Raw genomic sequence first — 18,922 nt, 5'->3', positions numbered from 1 at the left:
TGACAATTCCATAGCTATATTGGTGGGGGAGATAGTTCAGACCAGGAAAGGCGGCAGGAAATCCTTGGATTTAAAATCTACCATAGATAGTTCATTAAGTAGACAGAAGTTACATTTACTATACATCCACCATATGTTCCAACACACTATAGTTCATTATAGTCCCTCAGCTCCCTAGATTGCACTTGTCTGGTAAAATCCAGCAGAGGGGAAATCTTACTCTCTCTGTCTCCTCCGAAGCTGTAACAAAGAGCAGGATATTGCTGGAGAAATCACATAAACCAACTGAATGGCATAGTTTACATCCAAATCACAAATTTCCAAAGTGCTCTTTGCAGAGCATGCCAGCCCCAAACGGTTACTTTTTCACTGACATACTAGACAACGCATTTATATCTTCATCAACAGGCAGGTTATGGTATTGTAAATACTGTATATGTACATTTCTGGAAAATATCAAGATATTGTCAGATATCTAGGTTAAAGACGGTGCATAATTTTGATACACACTGCCGAACTGTGATGAACCAATTCACACACCACCCACCACATACAAGATAATCGCTTCCGGGAGGCATATCAACCTGTAATCGTGTTCTATTCAAGAGTTCTTGAAGAGATTTTTCGGGCTAAATCGTTACCGTACAGCGAAAACTCGGATTGCAGGAACTCCCTCGGTCCAGCAGGTGGCGACGTCGCCTTCCGCCGGGGTCCGGCCGCCACGGGGGCGTCACGTGACCCGCCGTCTCCGCGCCGGGGGGCGGTCTTGCGGAGCTTGCCTGACGTACGCCGCGGCATGACGTAATACGTAGGGGCTGGCTAGCCGCCATCTTGCTTCTTTTTCTCGCTCGCTCTCTCTCCCTGCTCGGGAAGAAGCGAAAGTGCTTTGGCGGTTTGTCCATCTGCAGCTGCGGCTCCCCCAGCCCGGTGGTCCTACGGCCGCCGCTGGCCCCAGCCTCCTCTTGCCCTTCCTTGGATCAGAGCTCGGCCGAAGCCCTCGAAGTGCGCACACACACTCAGCTTGACACCCTGGCCGGTGAGGAGAGCGGCGAGGGCGGGGGAGCCGCGCTCCCGGCGGGCCCGGTCGCGGCCGGCGGGCGTGGGGGCGCCCCGACCCTGCGCCCCGAGCCCGAGAGCCGCGCGGAGGGGCCTGCGGCCCGGGCATCCCCGTCCCTCCCTGGGGCGACCCCGGTCTCAGGCCGGGGCAGCGTCGGCCTCCGGCCCCGGCAGCGGGAACCCGGGGCCGGACCCGCCCCATGCGGTCCGCAGCGGCAGTTCCGGACCCGCCGCCCTGTCGCCGCCGCCGCCGCCCTCTGCCCCGGCCCGGCACTCGGCGCGTTGCCGGGGAAGCCGAGGGGGTTCCCGGCGGCGGGACGCGCGGGCGCGCGGTGCCCTTTCCCGGAGCGGGGCTGCGTCCCCCGGACGGCGCCAGGGCTCCTCTGGGGCCCTCCCCGCCCGCCCCCTCCTCGCGGGCGGCGAGCGGGAGCCCCGCGGAAGGACCCGGCGCGGGCGAGCGGGCCCACCCCACTTCCGCTGGGACGCGCTGCCCCGACTCCAGCGGAGGGCCCGCTGGCGTCCGCGCCCTAGGCCTCTCCATCCCCTCACCTGCGCGCGCGGTCCCACCCTGCAGCTCCCCCCGCTCTGCGGGAGCAGTGGTCTCACCCGTGCTGGGGTCGAGGCCCCACGTTAGGACTTGAAGAAAAGGGCGTGGGGACCGGTGGGAACACCGATACGTTCTTCTTTTGCCCGAGAGAAATGCGTCCGATTCTTTTAAAGGGCTGTGCATTTGTTTTGACTTGATTTGAGATTTTTTTTTTCTCTTGACATTTCCGACATGCTGGCTTCTAAAGCTACCCGGATTTCCGCATTGGCCGCTCTTCAGCCTAGGTTCATAGATTCATACCTCGCTAGGGTACTCAGACTTGTGCAGTAGGCGGCTGTGCTGTAAGGTTTCATTCAGAAGGCACTAGAAGAATCAGGATTCCTAAGTGCCTGATAGCTTACTCTTGGAGATAAAAACGATAGGGTGATGCTTAAACGCCCACCAAGCCTACCTCTGGCATTTGGTAAAAGTCGATTTAACCTCTTCTGTTGGTAATTAAGATGCTGCTTTGACTGGAGCCATTTTTAGGTGTGTGTCATAGAGGCACTGCCGCATCTTTTTTGGCCCACCTCAAATGCATTGATCCCCTAAAAAATTAGGAATAGGTTGAATTTGAGTTGTATCTTTAGCGTGTACTCAAATAGTAATTTTCTCCTTTTCTGTAATGGGATTTTTCAGAACATAGGCATCTTGACTTTTGTATTTCTATTTTATTCTGGGGAGCTTATGTATGTGGCTGTTCTCTCTCCACCATTAGTTGGCCTTTTTCTGTGTTCTGAGCCCAGTATAAGCCTTTTATGCACATTACCTTTTGATTCTGATAGCAAGCCTTTGAAGGAGGTGCTGTTGTTATCACTCCCATTTTACAGATGAAATGAAATCAGAGAGATTAAAGCAGTTTGACCAAGGTCACATAGCAGTTATCGGTGCTGTATAGATTGGAAGTGAAAAGGGATGCTCTAAACCGTAAAAACTGCCTCCCTGTTCCTTGTAATTTTATGAACTGTGGAAACTAAGTAAGATACAGTGTTATTAACCGAGTTTCTTCTGCTTAACTCCAGTATAGAAACATTGTTGGCGTGTGAAAGTGTTGCAAAGTGTGAAAATGGGTTATAGTTACTTTGGGGATAGGGTGGAAGCTAATTTATGTATCCTTTTCTGTTTAAGTCCAGTGGAGTAAAACTAACTAGTATTACAAGATACAATTTTAAAATGTGGCAATCTGGTCTATACCATTGATACAGTGTTTCCTCATCTGTAAAGTAATGATAGTATCTCCGGGAAGGCTTGGAAGGCTGGCAGTAGGAGTAACAAAGAAAATGTATGTGGAAGGTTTTTACTGTGCTCAGTACATTAGTGAAAGGTCAGCTGGTGGAGGGAGGATGGCAGAATATTGGTAGAAGATAACTCTCTTCCAAGCAGTAAGTAGTCTGTATTCTCAGAATGGAGTACATATTCTTTGGAAATTTAAGATAGTTTTTATGTCTTCATTAAAACAAAAATACTTCTTAGACTTTTTTTCACACCTCCACACTGGATGTTGTTTCTTAAAGCTATCTTCTTTATATTGTACAGTCAGTAACCCTAGGGTCAGTACAGAATTTCTAGCTCATTCGAGCTCATCTCCTCCCTACCCTACTCCATCCCTCCATCCTTATTGGTAAAATATCTTTGAAGATTATTCTGTCCCCTCTCCCTCTCAGTGGTTTCCTCCTATCCCCCAACCACTTCTTCAATTTGTAAGTCAGTTGAGTAACTTGTGTTTCAGATGCTATTTATACCATATTTCTGTAAGACAAGGATTGATCACAGATAAAATGTTACACAGATTGGTACAGAACCCTATTCTCCAGTGAATGAGATCCAAAAGTTGTGTCTGACTGAGTTATGACTAATGCACTTTCAGTAAATCAAGACTTGTCACCTTATAAATAGGGTAACACAATGAAAGCTTATCTCAATCTGTGTTAACTGTTGCTTAAAATTTGGAGAGTTAATTAGTTTTCTGAGTCATAACATTTTCAATTTCTCAATAATGCCATTGACGCATCAGTCAGGACATCTTTGTGGGTAAAAGTATTCTCTAGAGAGGGTAACTTTAGTAAATTTTCTATTGTTTGTTCTTTACCAACCTCCAGAAAGGCTAAATATATACCTACCTTCTTGCTAATTGTAGTTCTAGTCGTTTATTTTGCTCTAGGTTAACAGAATGCCAGTTATGTTTTGAGGCCTTGCATGTGCATGTGTTTGCTGGCAAATCAGATCAAGCAAGGGCTGTTACTGAGCTTCAACACTTGTCTAGTTGGCAGACAAAAACTTTGATATCGTTAGCATATACCTAGAGTCTGAACAGAAGATAACAGTAAACTTACTGTCGGTGTAATGTCACGTCCTCACCCCTATGTGGTGCTGTTGGCCTCTGCATTACAGGAGGGCGGGCTGTAATCCTGGCGCATATCTAGTATTAAACAAAACACTGTTGGGTATTATTTACTTAGCATATCATCTACCAGTTTTCTGTTTACTCGTTTGTATTTCAATACTAATCTTTTTTTACTAGACAGTTTCTGTGTCTCCATCACCTTGTATGGTGGTTGGCACACATATACCTAGAGTTTATTAGAGATTATTAAATGAATGAGTTTAGGAGACACGAAAAATAGACCCACAACCAAGGTTCAACTGATGAATATGTCAGTGGAGCAAAAGAATACTCTTGTCACATTCTGTCATTTTTTTCTCTTTATTTACCTGTTTGAGTAGTGCCAACACTTTCAAATAGCTTGGGTTTATGTACTATGCATTGAGTTGTATTTGCATAAGATTTTTGTAAAAGTTATTGTGGGGGGTTTTTTGTTTTTTGGGTTTTTGTTTTGTTTTGTTTTTTGGCGGGGAGTTCATACCAGAATATAAAAACAAAGATACACAAACAGGTAAGGGAAATTTGGTGCAGAAAATCCATATATGGAAAATTGCCTGTAGTGCAGATTGAGTGCTCAGTTGGTTACAGGTAAAGGCTTGATGGTTGGAGAGATCGAGTTATTGTGGTTATTAATATCCATTGACCATTTACCATGCCAGGCACTGAGCTAAGAACGTTTCGTAGATTATCTCTTTCAATCCATACAGTAAGCCTAGGAGGAAGAGAATTGTATCCCCACAAAACAACTAGAAAACTGGGATTAAAAGAGGTTTGAGTGATTTGTTCAAAATTAATTAGCTAGTAAATGGGAGTCAGGTCACTGACAGAGAGCTTGTGTGCTTAACTTCTATACTATATGGATTTCCCAGGGCCAGTATTTCCCAGACAAGTCATTCATGATTTTTGCTTTATCTTCAAACCATCTGTCTATTAATATTTTTAAACTGTATTTTAAGTAAGTGAAAGTAGAGGGAAAATGTGCACAATTATTTGGCTTTATAGGTTTTCAGCATATTTTAAAATAAACATAATTTTAACGGTTCCTTTATGGGCCACTTAAAATCATCTAACATACCATCAGTAGTGTTTGTATTCTACTCTTCGGGACATAATTGCTAGGAAATGAATGCTGGATAGGATCAAGCAACAGTTGGAATTAATGAAGGCCAGAAGTGATGAAAGCCTAGAATGGAATAGATTCATCAAACAGGAAATGGCAGTTACAGCAATAGAGATATAAATTAGAGCCTTAACTATATAATTGAGACAAACATTTCCATGATGAACTGCAAAGTGGAATGGGTTTATTTAGACAGAAATGTAAAGGGATGTTTAAGACAATCTATGGCAAGGAAAGGAGAACAAGAATGAATGAGTAAAGAAGGAAGTTACTCTAAAAATCGGGGCGGAGGAGAATAATCTAAAAATAGGATTAGAGCCAAACGTAGCAGAGTTCAGAATACCAATGAGAAGTGGCTTTTGGACTTGGCCGAGAGATCCTTGGTGACCCTAAAAGAATTTGGGTCGAGTAATGAAAATGAAAGGTTAAGCCAGGAGGACTCAGTAGTGAGAGACCCCTTGATTTTTAGGTGTGTCGAATACTCAAAATGAGTTCTGGACTAGACATTTAAAAACCTAGGTTTAGTCAGTCCTTTTGTTACTTGGTGCCAGCTGTTAACTTTTGGGGAAAAGTGGCTTGGCTTCAAGTTTTAAATATGTTCATCTCTGAAATAAGGATACCTGTTCCCCCTATTGGAGCATTATTGCAAAGATCACATTAAATGTGTTTCTGTATATCTTTTGAATTTAATATTCTTTGATATCACATGAGTCTTAACTGTATGTAAAACAGAAAAGAGAACCATGAAAAATAAAGTTACAGAGAGAACAGAATCCTTGGGAAGTTCGAAGGCCCCCTCCAAATAAATCTTCAGTCTGCCTAGTAAGAGGTGGGCGTGTGCGTGTATGTGGTTGGAGAATGGGTGTCTGAGAAGGTAATCATTGATCCTCCTTCATCCCTCTTCCCTAATGAATAATATGAAAGTGCAGGGCTGCTGTGTGTGGTTGTGTGCGTCACACAGAGGACCCGGGGCGAACGAAGGAGGCAACAGAGCGAAATCCAGCGCACACTCGGCCTGCAGAGGCCTGAGCCTTCACTAGGCCTCCCCAGGGAAGTCGTGCCTCTACATGTCTTCTCCCTCGTGAGGCATCAGCCGCCCACCAAGAAGAGTACTGGTATCTTCCCCAAAGGGTATGTTTTTCTATTTGCACAAAAGCCCCGTGGAGGCCAGTGGATTCTCTGAAAGGCTTCTTGAGGAGACATATTATGGCTACATTTAGAAATACATCAGAAACAATTGGGAGATTGGAGAGATGACCACTAAGGAACAAAAAGCTTTGAATTTTTCCCTAAGATTGGTTGAATAGTTGGATAAGTACAGAATTCCAGTTTATCCAATGCTATTTTAAAGATGGGTATTGTAGCTTATTAAATGTTACCAGTAACTGGGAAACTATATTAAATGTCATACATTATCAAATTTTGAAGAGGAGAGGGAAATTTAGTTTTCAGAAAACCACTTTATAATTTTTCAGTTCCAATTTAAATTTAGATTTTTGGCAATATGACTAGTGTAGCTTGGCCCGTATTTTAAGTAACTGCTTTTAATGTTAGGTTTAAATTTTGTAGATCTTAATTGAAGAAATACAATTGGCAGATAAATTATTTCTGAAAGTTAGGAAAATGGAACAGATAGAAGGATTTTATTTTAAAAACAGTATAAAAGGTGATCAAAATGAGGCTTTCGATGGGTAGAGCTGGTTATATTTGTGTATGAGTTTTAAGATTTAGATGAAAGAAAACTGGATTTCTTGCTGTACGGTTCTGTGAGTTTGAATATATATATATTTGTAGGGGATCGATGCATTTGAGGTGGGCCAGAAAAGATGCTGCAATGCATCTGTGACACACGCTCACCACAGGTAGGATGCAGAATGCAGAAAGGTGAAGCATCTCCCACTTGGAGAGCCAGCGTCTTCTGACATTTTGGAGGCAGAAAAGTATCCTGCTGAAGAATTAACCATTGAATGAGGATTAAACAGTCAAGAATAGCCTGCATGTATTGATAGCTTGGTTTCTTGGCCATTTAAAAAAAAAAAATTGCATAGTTATGACATTTGAAAACATGGAAAGAAAGAATGAAAGTAGAAGGTGGGAGAAAGAGGTGGGTAGGTTCTTAGACATTGTAATGGTAGAGGAATGCTAACAAATTCTCTGCACTTATAAATTTAAACTCAAAATTTCAATCCTTAAAGGCAGCTCTTTATATATATATGAAAGGTTTAGAGTAATTCATGATGTGAGATGAACAACCTGAAGAGAATGTTCCCCCACCCCACCCCCACTTCCCACAGATCTAACATACTTACCTTGTAAAAAAGTTGATCAAGAAAATATGCTTTGGTTTTTATTTGTAGTATATAAGTTTTGGAAATGTTATTACCATTTATTAAGTTCCTATTACATGCCGGACACTATTCTAAGAGCCTTATACACACTTTGTTAATTAACTCTCACAACAGACTAGAAGATATTATAGTCCATGGGGGAGGAAATTAAAAATCTAGAATTATATTTAACGACTGGAGAAATGCTTATGCCGTAATATGTGCATGCCACAAGTATGCTATAAAAACACCTAGCTACTAAGTATTAGAGCCAAGGTTTAAACTGAATCAGTTTTAAGAGAATTATATAATATGAACAGTTTTTAAATCTTATAAGTTGTCAGAAAGAATGCTCTGGCAGTCACCTCGAGTAAATGGTAGACATACAGCTTTACTTTGCTAGAACAGTAATTCGTAGTACAGAAGATTTGATAGCTGTGTTTCTTCCCTAATCGTTATGGCTTTTCTTCTGCACCGGAAACTCAGTTCACATGTGTTCAGCCTCAAACAGCCCAGCCTTTCTGCCTTTCTGATTAGAACTCAACAGATTTATTTATATTACACTTTTTTTCAAATGACAGTTTTTAATGCTTTTACTGTAGTGCTGTTTGTAGTAGAGGCATTGAACATATGGCGGTATTCTTAGTTTTACTATTATAGCAGCAAATGTAATCTTTAAAATACTTGATGTCACTAACTTTAGAATTACTAAGTGATGGGTTATAACAACTAGAGATGGAAGTGACCTTAGAAGTTGACTAGTTCAACTTCTTACTCAAAGCAAGGTTATCTTTAAAATCTTGACTTTTGCTTGAATACATCTGGTGACCAAGCCACTAGGCAGCTTTGAACACCATACTAGTATTCAGCCCTCATCTCTTTATTTCCAGCAGCACTGGGATTTGGCTTTCTTTTCAGGGTTTTTTGTTTGTTTGTTTTTACAAAGAAATAGTTGTGTTTCTCTTCACAAGAGTTATCGTATGTCTAAAACAGAAAACAGACCCTGGGGAAAGGGGTACAGCAAGAGAGGCAGGAAGGGGTGTCTAAGTGTGTTTCCTAGAAGCACCCTTCTCTCATATAGCTCTGGCACAGGATGCAAATTTTGTGCCTCAGCCAAATAAAGTATTTCACAGCTCCTTGGGTTGTTTGGCAAATGGTAAAAATAGAGAATACTGTGACTTTTTAGATAACTTGTTGACACCTATAGATAAACTGAACAGTTAGAATAGAAAGTTTTCCTTTGTATCTAGGTTAGTTTTTTGTTTTTTGGTTTTTTTTTTTTTTTTTTGAATATTCGTTTTAATGAAGGCCAGGCTTCAGCAGAATACTTTAAGCAGTGTAAAAAACACAAAATTCATTGGAACTTTTACAATTTCAGAGCTGTGCATTAGATTGTTACTGAAATAGCAGTTTCGGTGAAGCAGTGCTGTCCCGGTCCTGGCTCTGGCCCTCTCCTGTGTCCTGTGAACAGGCTGGTTTGTACTGCGTGTGTATGAAATTTATTTTTTGAACGATGGCTAGATGACTCTTCTTCTATCCAGTTTAATTCTCCCTAACATTCCAAGATCTTTTTCAATCTTAAGAAAGTGATCGTTTCCCTTTCAGGTATGTGTACATCATATGTGATGTCAGCATTCCAGGTCTCATATTCAAGTTCTTGACAAAACGCTTTGAAAGAACAGCATCCGGTATATTCGTTACTCAGGCCACATTATTTCATGTTGACCTCATTCTTTTAGTATAAAATGATTTTCAACCTCAAATATTCTATAATTCTCATTTGTGTTGCATTTATGTAAGAAGTGCGTAAAAACTAGTACTTCGATTGTGTTTAAAATCAAGTGGGGGATAATCTAAAAGTAAACTTTAGAAAGTTTGTATTTTTTGAACACTGAGCGGCCTCGGATTTAGAGGAGTGTGGAAAATGTCTGAACCTTTTTGTTTTAAATGGAAAATGTAGTTAAAATTTTAATGATAAACAAAATGCTGTTTTCTGGAGTTAATGTAGCCTTCCCTGTTTGTCAGTTCCGGGTAGCATGAAAAAGTACCACAGACTAGATGACTTAAACAACAGAAATTTCTCTCCCACGGCTCTGGAAGCTGGAAGTCCAAGATCAGGGTGCTGGCGGTTGGGTTCTGGCTCGCACATGGCGGCCCTCTAGCTGGCTGTGTCCTCGCGCTGCGGGGGTCGCTCTGGTGTCTCTTCCTCTTACTGAGAGCCCTCATTCCCTCATGAGGACCTGCCCTCTTCACCTCCCCTGAACCTGAATATCTCGCAAAGGCCTAATCTCCAGATCCCTGTCTGTCGCGTTGGGAGTTAGGGCTTCACCACATGAATTTGAGGGAGACACAATTTAGTGCATAGCACCCCCTCTTTTTTTTTTTTAACAATCTGTAGTGCATCGATTCTTTTTAATTATTATACTTCAAAATGACATTTCTGTATATTACTGCTTTGTTGCTACAATTTTTGTCCTTGATAGTTTACTCTTGTAGCACAATAAATTTTGATAATAAAAACTTGAATCTTTTAGAGTATCTTACCCTCAAATGACATGTTGTTATATAGTTTAAAGATTTGATGTTTATCTCTTCTGTAATGAAAATTGTATTCTGAGTTTCATATGGCATTTATCTTGGGTGCTGGCATCTGTCGAACCTGGATTTAATTTTGGCACCATCACTTTCTAGTTGTAAGTTTGGGGCAAGTTATTTGACTTCTCCAATGTTACTTCTTCATTGGCAAGTTTCGACTTGAGCTTTGAGCTCTTATTCCCAATCCAATATTTTTATGTTATATTACACTTGTAGAGCTTGGATTTAAAAAAAAAAAAAAAACTGGTTTCAAGAGGCATTACTAAACTAGAATGTATAGAACTTGGATTCCTTTTTATGTTAGAAGTGGGAGAGATATCAAAGATTACTCTAGGTTTGAAATGTAGAGATCAAGGACATGGTTCTGTGAGGTAGAGAGAGGAACATGTTGGGAGAGCAGAGGAGCATTTTTTTAAAAAAATTGGAATAATTTTAATCTTACAGAAAAGTTATAAAAATAGTACGAAGAATTCCCATATTCCTTCATCCATGTCCCCTGATTAATAGTTTACCATACTTGTTTTGTCATTCTGTGTGTGTACGTGCACACATACTCAGCCACACATAGTATGTGTGCTTGACTTTTAACGTCTGCCATGTATACCTCGTTATCCTGAAACCTGAACTTCAGATCACAAGCTCCTCCGCCTCCAGTTCTCCCGCTCAGATAGTACACTTTCTCCTGTCGTGCTTATGAAATGAATGCTATCCTCAGGAAGCTCGACTCAGTAAACACCTAATCCTTACTACTCTTAGGACTTTCATCCAGCCTGTTGAAATTGCCAGTCCCTTCCACTCTTTTCCTTCTCCTCCAGCCTCTCTGACCTCGCTCTCTGGCTTGAACTTCCGGGAGAGGTTACTCTGACCAAGCCCTTGGCCGATCCTCACCTCCCTTGCTTTGCTTCACACCTGCCCGGCACAGCTCATTCCTCACTCCGTTTGTCTGTTGTGTGCTGCCCACCACGCGCCATGCCTGGACGTGCCGCTGGACACCGAGGGGAGTCGTCCAGCTGCGAGACTGGGGAGCACTGTACCCTGGTCTCCAGCTCTGCTGGACCCTGAGTGCTACTTGGCGCTCTTCCTTCCCAGTCCTTTGCAAACCTTTTCAAGCCTCGGATTTCCAAACCGTTATCTCCACTCGGTCGATGAGGACAGCATGTCTGTCATTTGTTCCCAGTAGTTCCTGATAATATAGTAGGCACCGGCTTATATTTGCTTGAGCGAAAGGGGGAATTAAACATTTCGAGTTTGTAGTTCTGTAGGAAATTTTAAGGTGTTTTTCCTATAGATGATTAAAAACGTATGTCTGAAGAGTGTAACTTGAAGGAAAGTTTTGGAAATTATCCTTTTTGAATCAGTGAACCGTAGATGAGGTGGCCAAGGAGAAAGCTCACAGAGCTGGCGAGAGAGATGGCAAAAGCATATTAACTTGGACAGGGGGAGAGAGAGAGACTGAAAGCTGTCAGAGTTGCAGAGGCCAAAGAAAATGGTTTACAAACTACTGCTCATGTGCATGTGAGACCTGGCTGTTGTTAATTACTTAGCAGACATACTTCCTTGCTCAATGAAACATTCATGCCGGGCGTACAGTGTGCCCATCTGGAAGTGGTTGCCATTTCTTTTCATGTTAACTGTTTAAATCAGTGCGACAATGTTCTGCATTTTCCAGAGGGACTAAACTCTCACCATAAGAATGCTGGGGAAAAAGAGGTAAACAGATCCTGGATATTTAGAAACCCATCATGGTGAGAAAGATGATTGTCAATGACAAATTGGCAATTTGTGGACGTATGAGTTTCTTCCAAATGTACTAAACTTTAAATATCACTTAAAATGATATTTTCAGTATTGAATACCTTTAAACTCCTTTTGTGATGGTAAATGAGTAACTTTAGCCTCATAGTTTTTAACGCTGAAGGAATTTTAGTGATCACAGCTTAAAGAACGGTCTGCTTTGACAATGACTTTTTTCTTTCATGTCTTTCATTCATCTTAACTTTTTTGTGCAGGGGCAAAAAATATCTGTTTACAAGGTAATCGTTCCAAATCTGGCAAATGTAGGTACACATGGTTTGGTACAACTAATTTCAATGGAAAATTCTTTCTTTTTTTTTTTTTTTTTAATCAACAATGCTTAGTTAGAGCCATAGAACCTTGAATTTAGAAATGTTATTAGTTTTTCTTCCGGTAAACAAAACCGAAAAGGCTTTGGTTTTGCCAACTGCCCCACAGCCCTTAAAGATTTGGATTTTTAGGTACATGGTAAGCAGGACTGTAACAAAAACATATTCCTAATAGCGTACAAATAACAAAAAGCTTTTCAAAATTAAAAGTGATATAAGTAAAGGATGTATATAGTTTCTTTGGTCTCTTTCAACTGTGCGGATAGGTTTTTCAAAATTAGAAGCTGGCAAGCTGAGAAATGCTCCTATTGAGCTTATTGTTTCAAGGGTTTTTGAATGACTAATTATGTAAATTGTACCATTTTGTTACTTAAGTGCGGGTCTGCTGAACGAACACAGTCAAGCATTTATTCAGCTATTGAGGGTTTTGATTAGTTTTCCCCTCCAGTGTCTCTTAGTGGCATTTAGAATAACTGATGCCGCAGTCCTTATCCTAGGCTACTAGGCCCTGCACACTCTCCCAGCCTACTCTGACTTCGTCTCTGTCTCTCTCCCTCAGGCGTGACCTTTATACTTGAACCTCCTTCTCCCAGATCCAAATCCGTTTGTTTTTCTAGTGGTTCTCAACTGCGCCTATACTGTAGAGACACTTGGAGGGGACTTTCCATAGACTGCTGTTGCCAGCCGTTCCAATTTACATGGTCTGGCACGGGGCCTGGGCTATAGTATCTTGTAAGGTCTTCCTGGGCGAGCCTGTGCAGCTGGGCTGAGAACCACCGATTGATTTTTTTAGCTCGTGTCACTTCTGCCGTGGTGTTTCCCCTCTTTGCTATCCCTTTGCCCAGTTCAGTTTTTATTCATTCCCATATTTTTGTTTACTTATTTACTGTTTGTTAGAAGTTCCGTGAGGGTGAACCATCATCTATCTTTTCAGGATGCATTCTGACATTTAAAACAACTTTTGAGTTTATTAGTGCTCAGCACATTTGTTGTATAAATGTTGAATGAATGTCGTCACTGCAGCATACTTTGCGAAGGCCTGATGTTTCTGTGTGACCTGTGGAGGGTTGCATTGCTAAATTGTATTTCAGAAAATACATTCTTTACTCCAGCAGGCTTTAAGAGGTCGTTGTTTTTCAACAAGGCTTCAGTCTGCAAAGGCGAGAGCTCACAGAGATTTGGCAGATTTGTTTTCCTGGAAACAGTGTTAAAAATGTGGGTTCGGTTCCCACACCAGTGCTCACAAGAAAGAGGCGTCACCATACTTGCAAAAGCTTCCAAGGTGGAAGGGGGATCCAGACAATCCTGTGTCTAGTGTCCATGTTTCAGCCTCGGCCACGCCTGTGCCTGGGCTTTTGCGGGCCGTAGTGTCTCTGCATTCTGCCTTTGGCGCCCTCTAATCCATTCTCCACGTCATAGTCAGAATGATATTTTTAAAACAAAAGACACGCCTCCCAGAATCCAATGGTTTCCCATTGCTTCAAAGATAAAATTTTAAATCCTAATAGGCCTACCTCATTCAACCGGCTCTTTTGTTTCAGCTTTCCCTTTCTTACTGCTTCTGTTTTTGAACACGATGAACATATCAGGGCTTTAGGTCTTTTCCATTGCTTTTTCTTCAGGCTCTAGGCTGACTCCTTCCCCACTTGACCCACATTAGAAGCCTTTCTCTCAGAGAGGCCCCACCCTCCTCTTCATGGGGAGGACTGGGACTGGATGTCAAATTAATCAGTGGCCAATGATTTAGTCATTTATGCCACAAAAATCCCTGAACTAGAGCTTCCTAGAGGTGGAGCTGCGCAAACTCAGGTGGGGACAGCTCCTGCGCTCAGGACCCCTGGGGACCTCAGCCTGTGTGTATCTTCATCTGGCTGTTCATTTGTACCCTTTAATAGGTTTGTAATAACTTGATAATCTAGTAAGTTGTTTCCCTGAGTTCTGTGAAATGCTGGAGCAAATTAATCAAACTCTTATTCATAGCCAGCCAGTGAGAATGGACTTTAAAATGGGATCTGAATAGCGAGGAGGTAAAATGGCATCTGAATATTTGGGGGGGGGGGTTGGTGTTGTGGGCCTGAGCCCTTATTAATCTGAGATGGCATGCTCTCTCCAGGTAGGTTGTGTCAGAATTGAGGTGACTTGTAGGACACCTGGCTTGTTGGCCAGATAATCTGAGAATTGCTGGGTGTGCCTTCCCACCACACGCATGGTGACCAGAAATGTCAGAAGCAGATATTACAAGTATAGAAGACATACAGGGATTTTTTAAAAATATATGGGGGGGGGGGGATACAGGGGAGGGACACAGATTGATAAGAGATAAAATTGCAGAATTCTGCAGACCCGATACGAAATAATGAAAAACAACAATAATAGACCTTATATTGAAGCAGAAAATATCAGAATACGCAAGGAATCAACAAACAGTGTTTTTATTCCTGGGGTTGTTGAAGAAAGCAGTTAAAGATTCTTGTGGCTACAAAGTTAACCAATAGACAAAAGTAGAAGTGTGGAAGAGAATCATTTGGAAATAAAAAACAAACCTATGTTGGATAAAGGAGGAACTCAAAATCAAAATAAGTTTAAAAGTTACCCAAAAAAAATCATGAAAGAAAAATCAAGATAAAATAAAAACAGAACAAAAAATGATAAATCCACGGGGTGATTCTTTGGGGGAATCACTCTTAATTTTAAGTTAAAAATGAAAGGTAGCATAAAAGACACATGAAGAGAAGACTTGAGAAGTAAGGGATATCAAGGAAAATAAGAATTACCAAATTTGGCTTAAAACAGAAGAAAAAAAGTTACTCAAAATGTGGCGCACCCCCCCCCCCCAAAGTGTCCTGTTCAGGCATTTTCACAGAGGAAGTCTGGTGTCATTTAATAGAGTCATTTCTCGTGCTATTTGCAATGAACAGGTGGGGCTTGGCAACTGAAATCTGGCCTATGGCCTGTTTTGTATGGCCTGAGAACTAAGAATGGTGTAGAACCCAGAACTATAACTTAAAGTCTAAGACTCTATCCTAAAAATACTAACATAGGGTGTAAAATATACATACAGGGATGTTGATAGGGATGTATATGTTTGTGATAAAATTTATTAATAACGTGTATCAGTCATTAAGTGATCCATACTTTGAAACATATTTATTAAACACCCACTGTGTATACTATTTTGTAGAGTGGGGGTGCAAGACACAAAATCTGCTCTCCCAGGCCTGCCTTTCTAGTGTAGTGATTAAAATAGTAGGTAAACAAGATCATTTCAGATAGTGATAAATGCTATGAATAAAACCAAACAGAACAATATGAGAAAGTAAGAGGCTTTTAAGAATATACCACAATTTGGTTATCCACTCACCTGTTGGTGGACATTTGGGTTGTTTCCAGTTTTTGCCTATTATAGTCAAACTATGAACCAGAGTACAAGTCTTCATATGGATATATGTTTTTATTTCTCTTGTATGGAATGGGGGAGAGGGAGTTTGGTTGATGAATTTTTTTCCTTTTTAAGAAACTGCCCAGTGGGTTTCCCAAGTGGTTGTAACATTTTACATTCTAGGAGCAGGCTAGGAGAGCTCCAGCTCTTCCACACCCTCATCAGCACTTGGTATAATTGTTCTGTAATTTTAGCCAATACAGTAGATGTGGGGAAGTATCTAATTGCGGTTGAAATTTGCATTTGCCATTTGTATCTATCTGGTGAAGTTGTCAAATCCTGTGCCCACTGCCCCCCCCCTTTTTTTAATTGGCTGTTTTATTATTATTGAGTCCTGAAAATTTTATATAGATTCTGGATAAAAGTCCTTTTTCAGATGTATGATTTACAGATATTTTCCTTAGACAGTAGCCTATCTGTTCATTCTTACCAGTATCTTTCAAAAAGAAGTCCAATTTATATTTATTTTTATTTATTTATTTATTTTTTAGTTGAGGCAACCTTTGGTTGACCTCACAGATTGCAGGGACCTTGTCAGCTGATAATCCCTTATTTTTTATTTTGTATTTTTCACACCTACAGCACCTGGTCTTCCTAGGTGGTCTCCCATCCAACTACTAACCAGGCCCGACCCTGCTTAGCTTCTGAGATCAGACAGGATCGAGCTTGTTCAGGGGGGCATGGCCATAGAAGTTAAATTTATAAATCCATCTTTTATGGATTATGCTTTTAGTATACTAAGAAGTCTTTATCTAACCCAGAGTTGGACGTTTGGTAGTCGTAGGTTTTAAATTTTATCTGTAATTCTTTTCTCAAAAATTGAAATAAAATAAATATGACATTGTGTAAGTTTTAAGGTGTACAGCATGCTGATTTGAGGCATTTATGTATTGCAATATTATTGCCACCATAACCTTACCTGACACCTCTGTCAGGTCACGTAATTTTCTTTCTTTCTCTATTGTGAGAACATTTTAAGAGCTTGTCTCTTAGCAACTTTGGAGTATGTAGTACAGTATTGTTGACTGTAATCATTATGCTATGCCTTAGATCTCCTGAATGTACTCATCTTCTCACTGCAAACTTGTGCCCTTTGCTGTGGTCCCTTTTCAACTGAGTTTTGTGAAGAATGGATCAGAGTTCATTGTTTAATATGTGTACACAGTTGCTCCAGTACCATTTGCTGAGAAAACTATTCTTCATCCACTGGATTTTCTTTGCATTTGTCAAAAACCAGATGCTCGTGTGTACATACACTTCTAGACTCTGTCCCATTGGCCTGTATTTTTACACCAACACCACACTGTCTTGATTGCTGCTTTTTACATGTCTTGAAATCAGGTAACTTTGGCCCTCTATCTTCTCTTGTCAGAGTTCTTTTGGTTATTCTGGATCCCGTCCATTTCATTATGGATTTTAGGATCAGCTTGACAAATTCAGACTTACTCCCTCAAAACACACAAACGAACAAAACCCTGAGGTTGATGTGTGTACACCTCATTAAATGAAAGGAAAACAAAATTAGAACTAATTTGTGTATTGTTATTGACATGAGGGTTGATCTGTTTCTATTTTTCAGGATTTCTGTGAACATTTGAATTTACTAATTTTTAGTAAGCTAATAAACTATTCTAAAATTTTTCTTCTCATTTTTCTTCCTTTTGTGCATCTCAAAGACTGGTTTTAAGGGGTGCGGCAGGAGGTTTTGGACTCGATGAGTTTCCACCGAAATGTCGGAGAAGTCAGGCCAGAGCACAAAAGCAAAGGATGGGAAAAAGTATGCGACACTCAGTTTATTTAATACTTACAAGGGGAAGTCATTAGAAACTCAGAAAACCACAGGTGAGTAAAATCAAGTGGCGATTACATTCGTTATGGTTTCCGTGCTTTTGGTTTGTTATTTTCTATAAATGACACCCTGAGCTGTACCTTTTAGGAAGTAGGACAAGCCCAGGTTACTGAAACCCTGCTTACATGGGGCTTTTTGTATACACATGCATTTTTCAAGGGATATGAGTTAAACATTTTACATGAGTTAAAAAATTATAATTATGTTTATTTTTTCTTGTTTGTTGTCAGCAGAAAATAAGTGGAATTGTATGCTTCCAAATGGGAACTCAGTCAATGAGATTGGTAGGCATAGAGCTAAATGTTAGTGGGTGATTATTACCACTTCAGATTATGGAATAGGGAGAGTCCTGTGGTGTTTTGGTTTATTTTGGTTTGTTGATACCTTGAACCCAATGATTACTGTGAAAAGTAAAAACTGGACCACTTATGTTACTTTAGCAGTGTTCATTATGAATATAAAGTCAGCATATTGTCCTTTAAGTTTCGAGTTCAAAATAGAGTCCCTGAAAAAATTGAAAAGCCAGCAATGTCAGTGCTTACCTTTTCATAGTATACAGGGCTTATTGTTAGAATTTTTAAAGCATCAGGTCAGTGACTTGATAGTTTGTTTTAATATAATTTCTACATGAGAAGTAGATATGTGGCCTAGTTGAAAATTCTTATCTTTAAATATTAGTCTTATATTAATTCCTGTTTCTCTATTGTTGAAGACTAAAGTGGGTAATAAACTAGATCTTCTAAGAAAGTTGATGTATTGATCTTTAGTTGCAGCTCGACATGGATTACAGAGTCTTGGAAAAGTTGGAATTTCGCGGCGGATGCCTCCCCCTGCTAACCTCCCAAGTCTCAAAGCAGAAAACAAAGGCAATGACCCTAATGTGAACATCGTACCGAAAGACGGCACAGGGTGGGCGTCAAAGCCTGAGCAGCATGAGGAAGAAAAGTAAGTTAGCGTCTGCCAAAGAACGCTCCGCTCCCCTTGCTTTGTAGGAACCTACTTTGAGTTCCTCCAGTGTGCTCAGTGTCGTGCTGCGCGTCGCGTATCTCATGCCCTTTAAAGCAGTGGTTCCCGACCTTGTTGGCACCAGGGCCCGGTGCTCTATGAGAATCTAACTCCTGATGACCTGAGGCGGAGCTGAGGCTTTGGGGAGTGGCCGCAGATACAGATGAAGCTTTGCTCACTCGCCTGCCACTCACCTCCTGCTGTGTGGCCCTGTTCCTAACAGGCTGTGGGCTGATACTGGTCCACTGCCCAGGAGTTGGGGACCCCTTCTGTAAAGTCTTTTAGATAGTCAACTCTTGATTCATTTTCCCTATGGGTGGATTTAGTGGCAGTATTTCCATGTGTGAAGGTAGAACAGTGACAGCCGCTAATCGCAGCTATTCTTATATGTTCTGTCAGGATTCCTCCTCTCCCATTCCCACCAGATCAGGTATTTTCT

General features: G+C 41.0%; 1 protein-coding gene and 1 pseudogene across 14 annotated transcripts in view; one reads left to right on the top strand and one right to left on the bottom strand.

Annotated features, from left to right (window-relative positions):
- Nucleotides 1–817: 817 nt before the first annotated feature.
- Nucleotides 818–18,922, top strand: part of PRRC2C (proline rich coiled-coil 2C) — a 71,114-nt gene continuing 53,009 nt past the window's right edge. For 11 of the 14 annotated variants that reach the window (XM_036234658.1, XM_036234655.1, XM_036234660.1 and 8 more), the window contains exons 1-3: nucleotides 818–1,036; nucleotides 17,306–17,471; nucleotides 18,246–18,423. In XM_036234658.1, the coding sequence (XP_036090551.1) occupies nucleotides 17,360–17,471; nucleotides 18,246–18,423 (290 nt within the window). In that variant the 5' untranslated portion in view covers nucleotides 818–1,036; nucleotides 17,306–17,359. The remainder of the gene's footprint in view (nucleotides 1,037–17,305; nucleotides 17,472–18,245; nucleotides 18,424–18,922) is intronic. The other 3 variants (XM_036234659.1, XM_036234656.1, XM_016147152.2) reach the window with 1 other exon arrangement.
- On the bottom strand, nucleotides 16,203–16,321 carry LOC118613014 (annotated as a pseudogene).

Source organism: Rousettus aegyptiacus, unplaced genomic scaffold (assembly GCF_014176215.1).
Source record: "Rousettus aegyptiacus isolate mRouAeg1 unplaced genomic scaffold, mRouAeg1.p scaffold_m13_p_17, whole genome shotgun sequence".
In the NCBI taxonomy this organism is placed as follows: domain Eukaryota; kingdom Metazoa; phylum Chordata; class Mammalia; order Chiroptera; family Pteropodidae; genus Rousettus; species Rousettus aegyptiacus.
The sequence above is the reverse complement of the archived record's forward strand: the minus strand, read 5'-3'. Positions and strand labels throughout refer to the sequence as shown.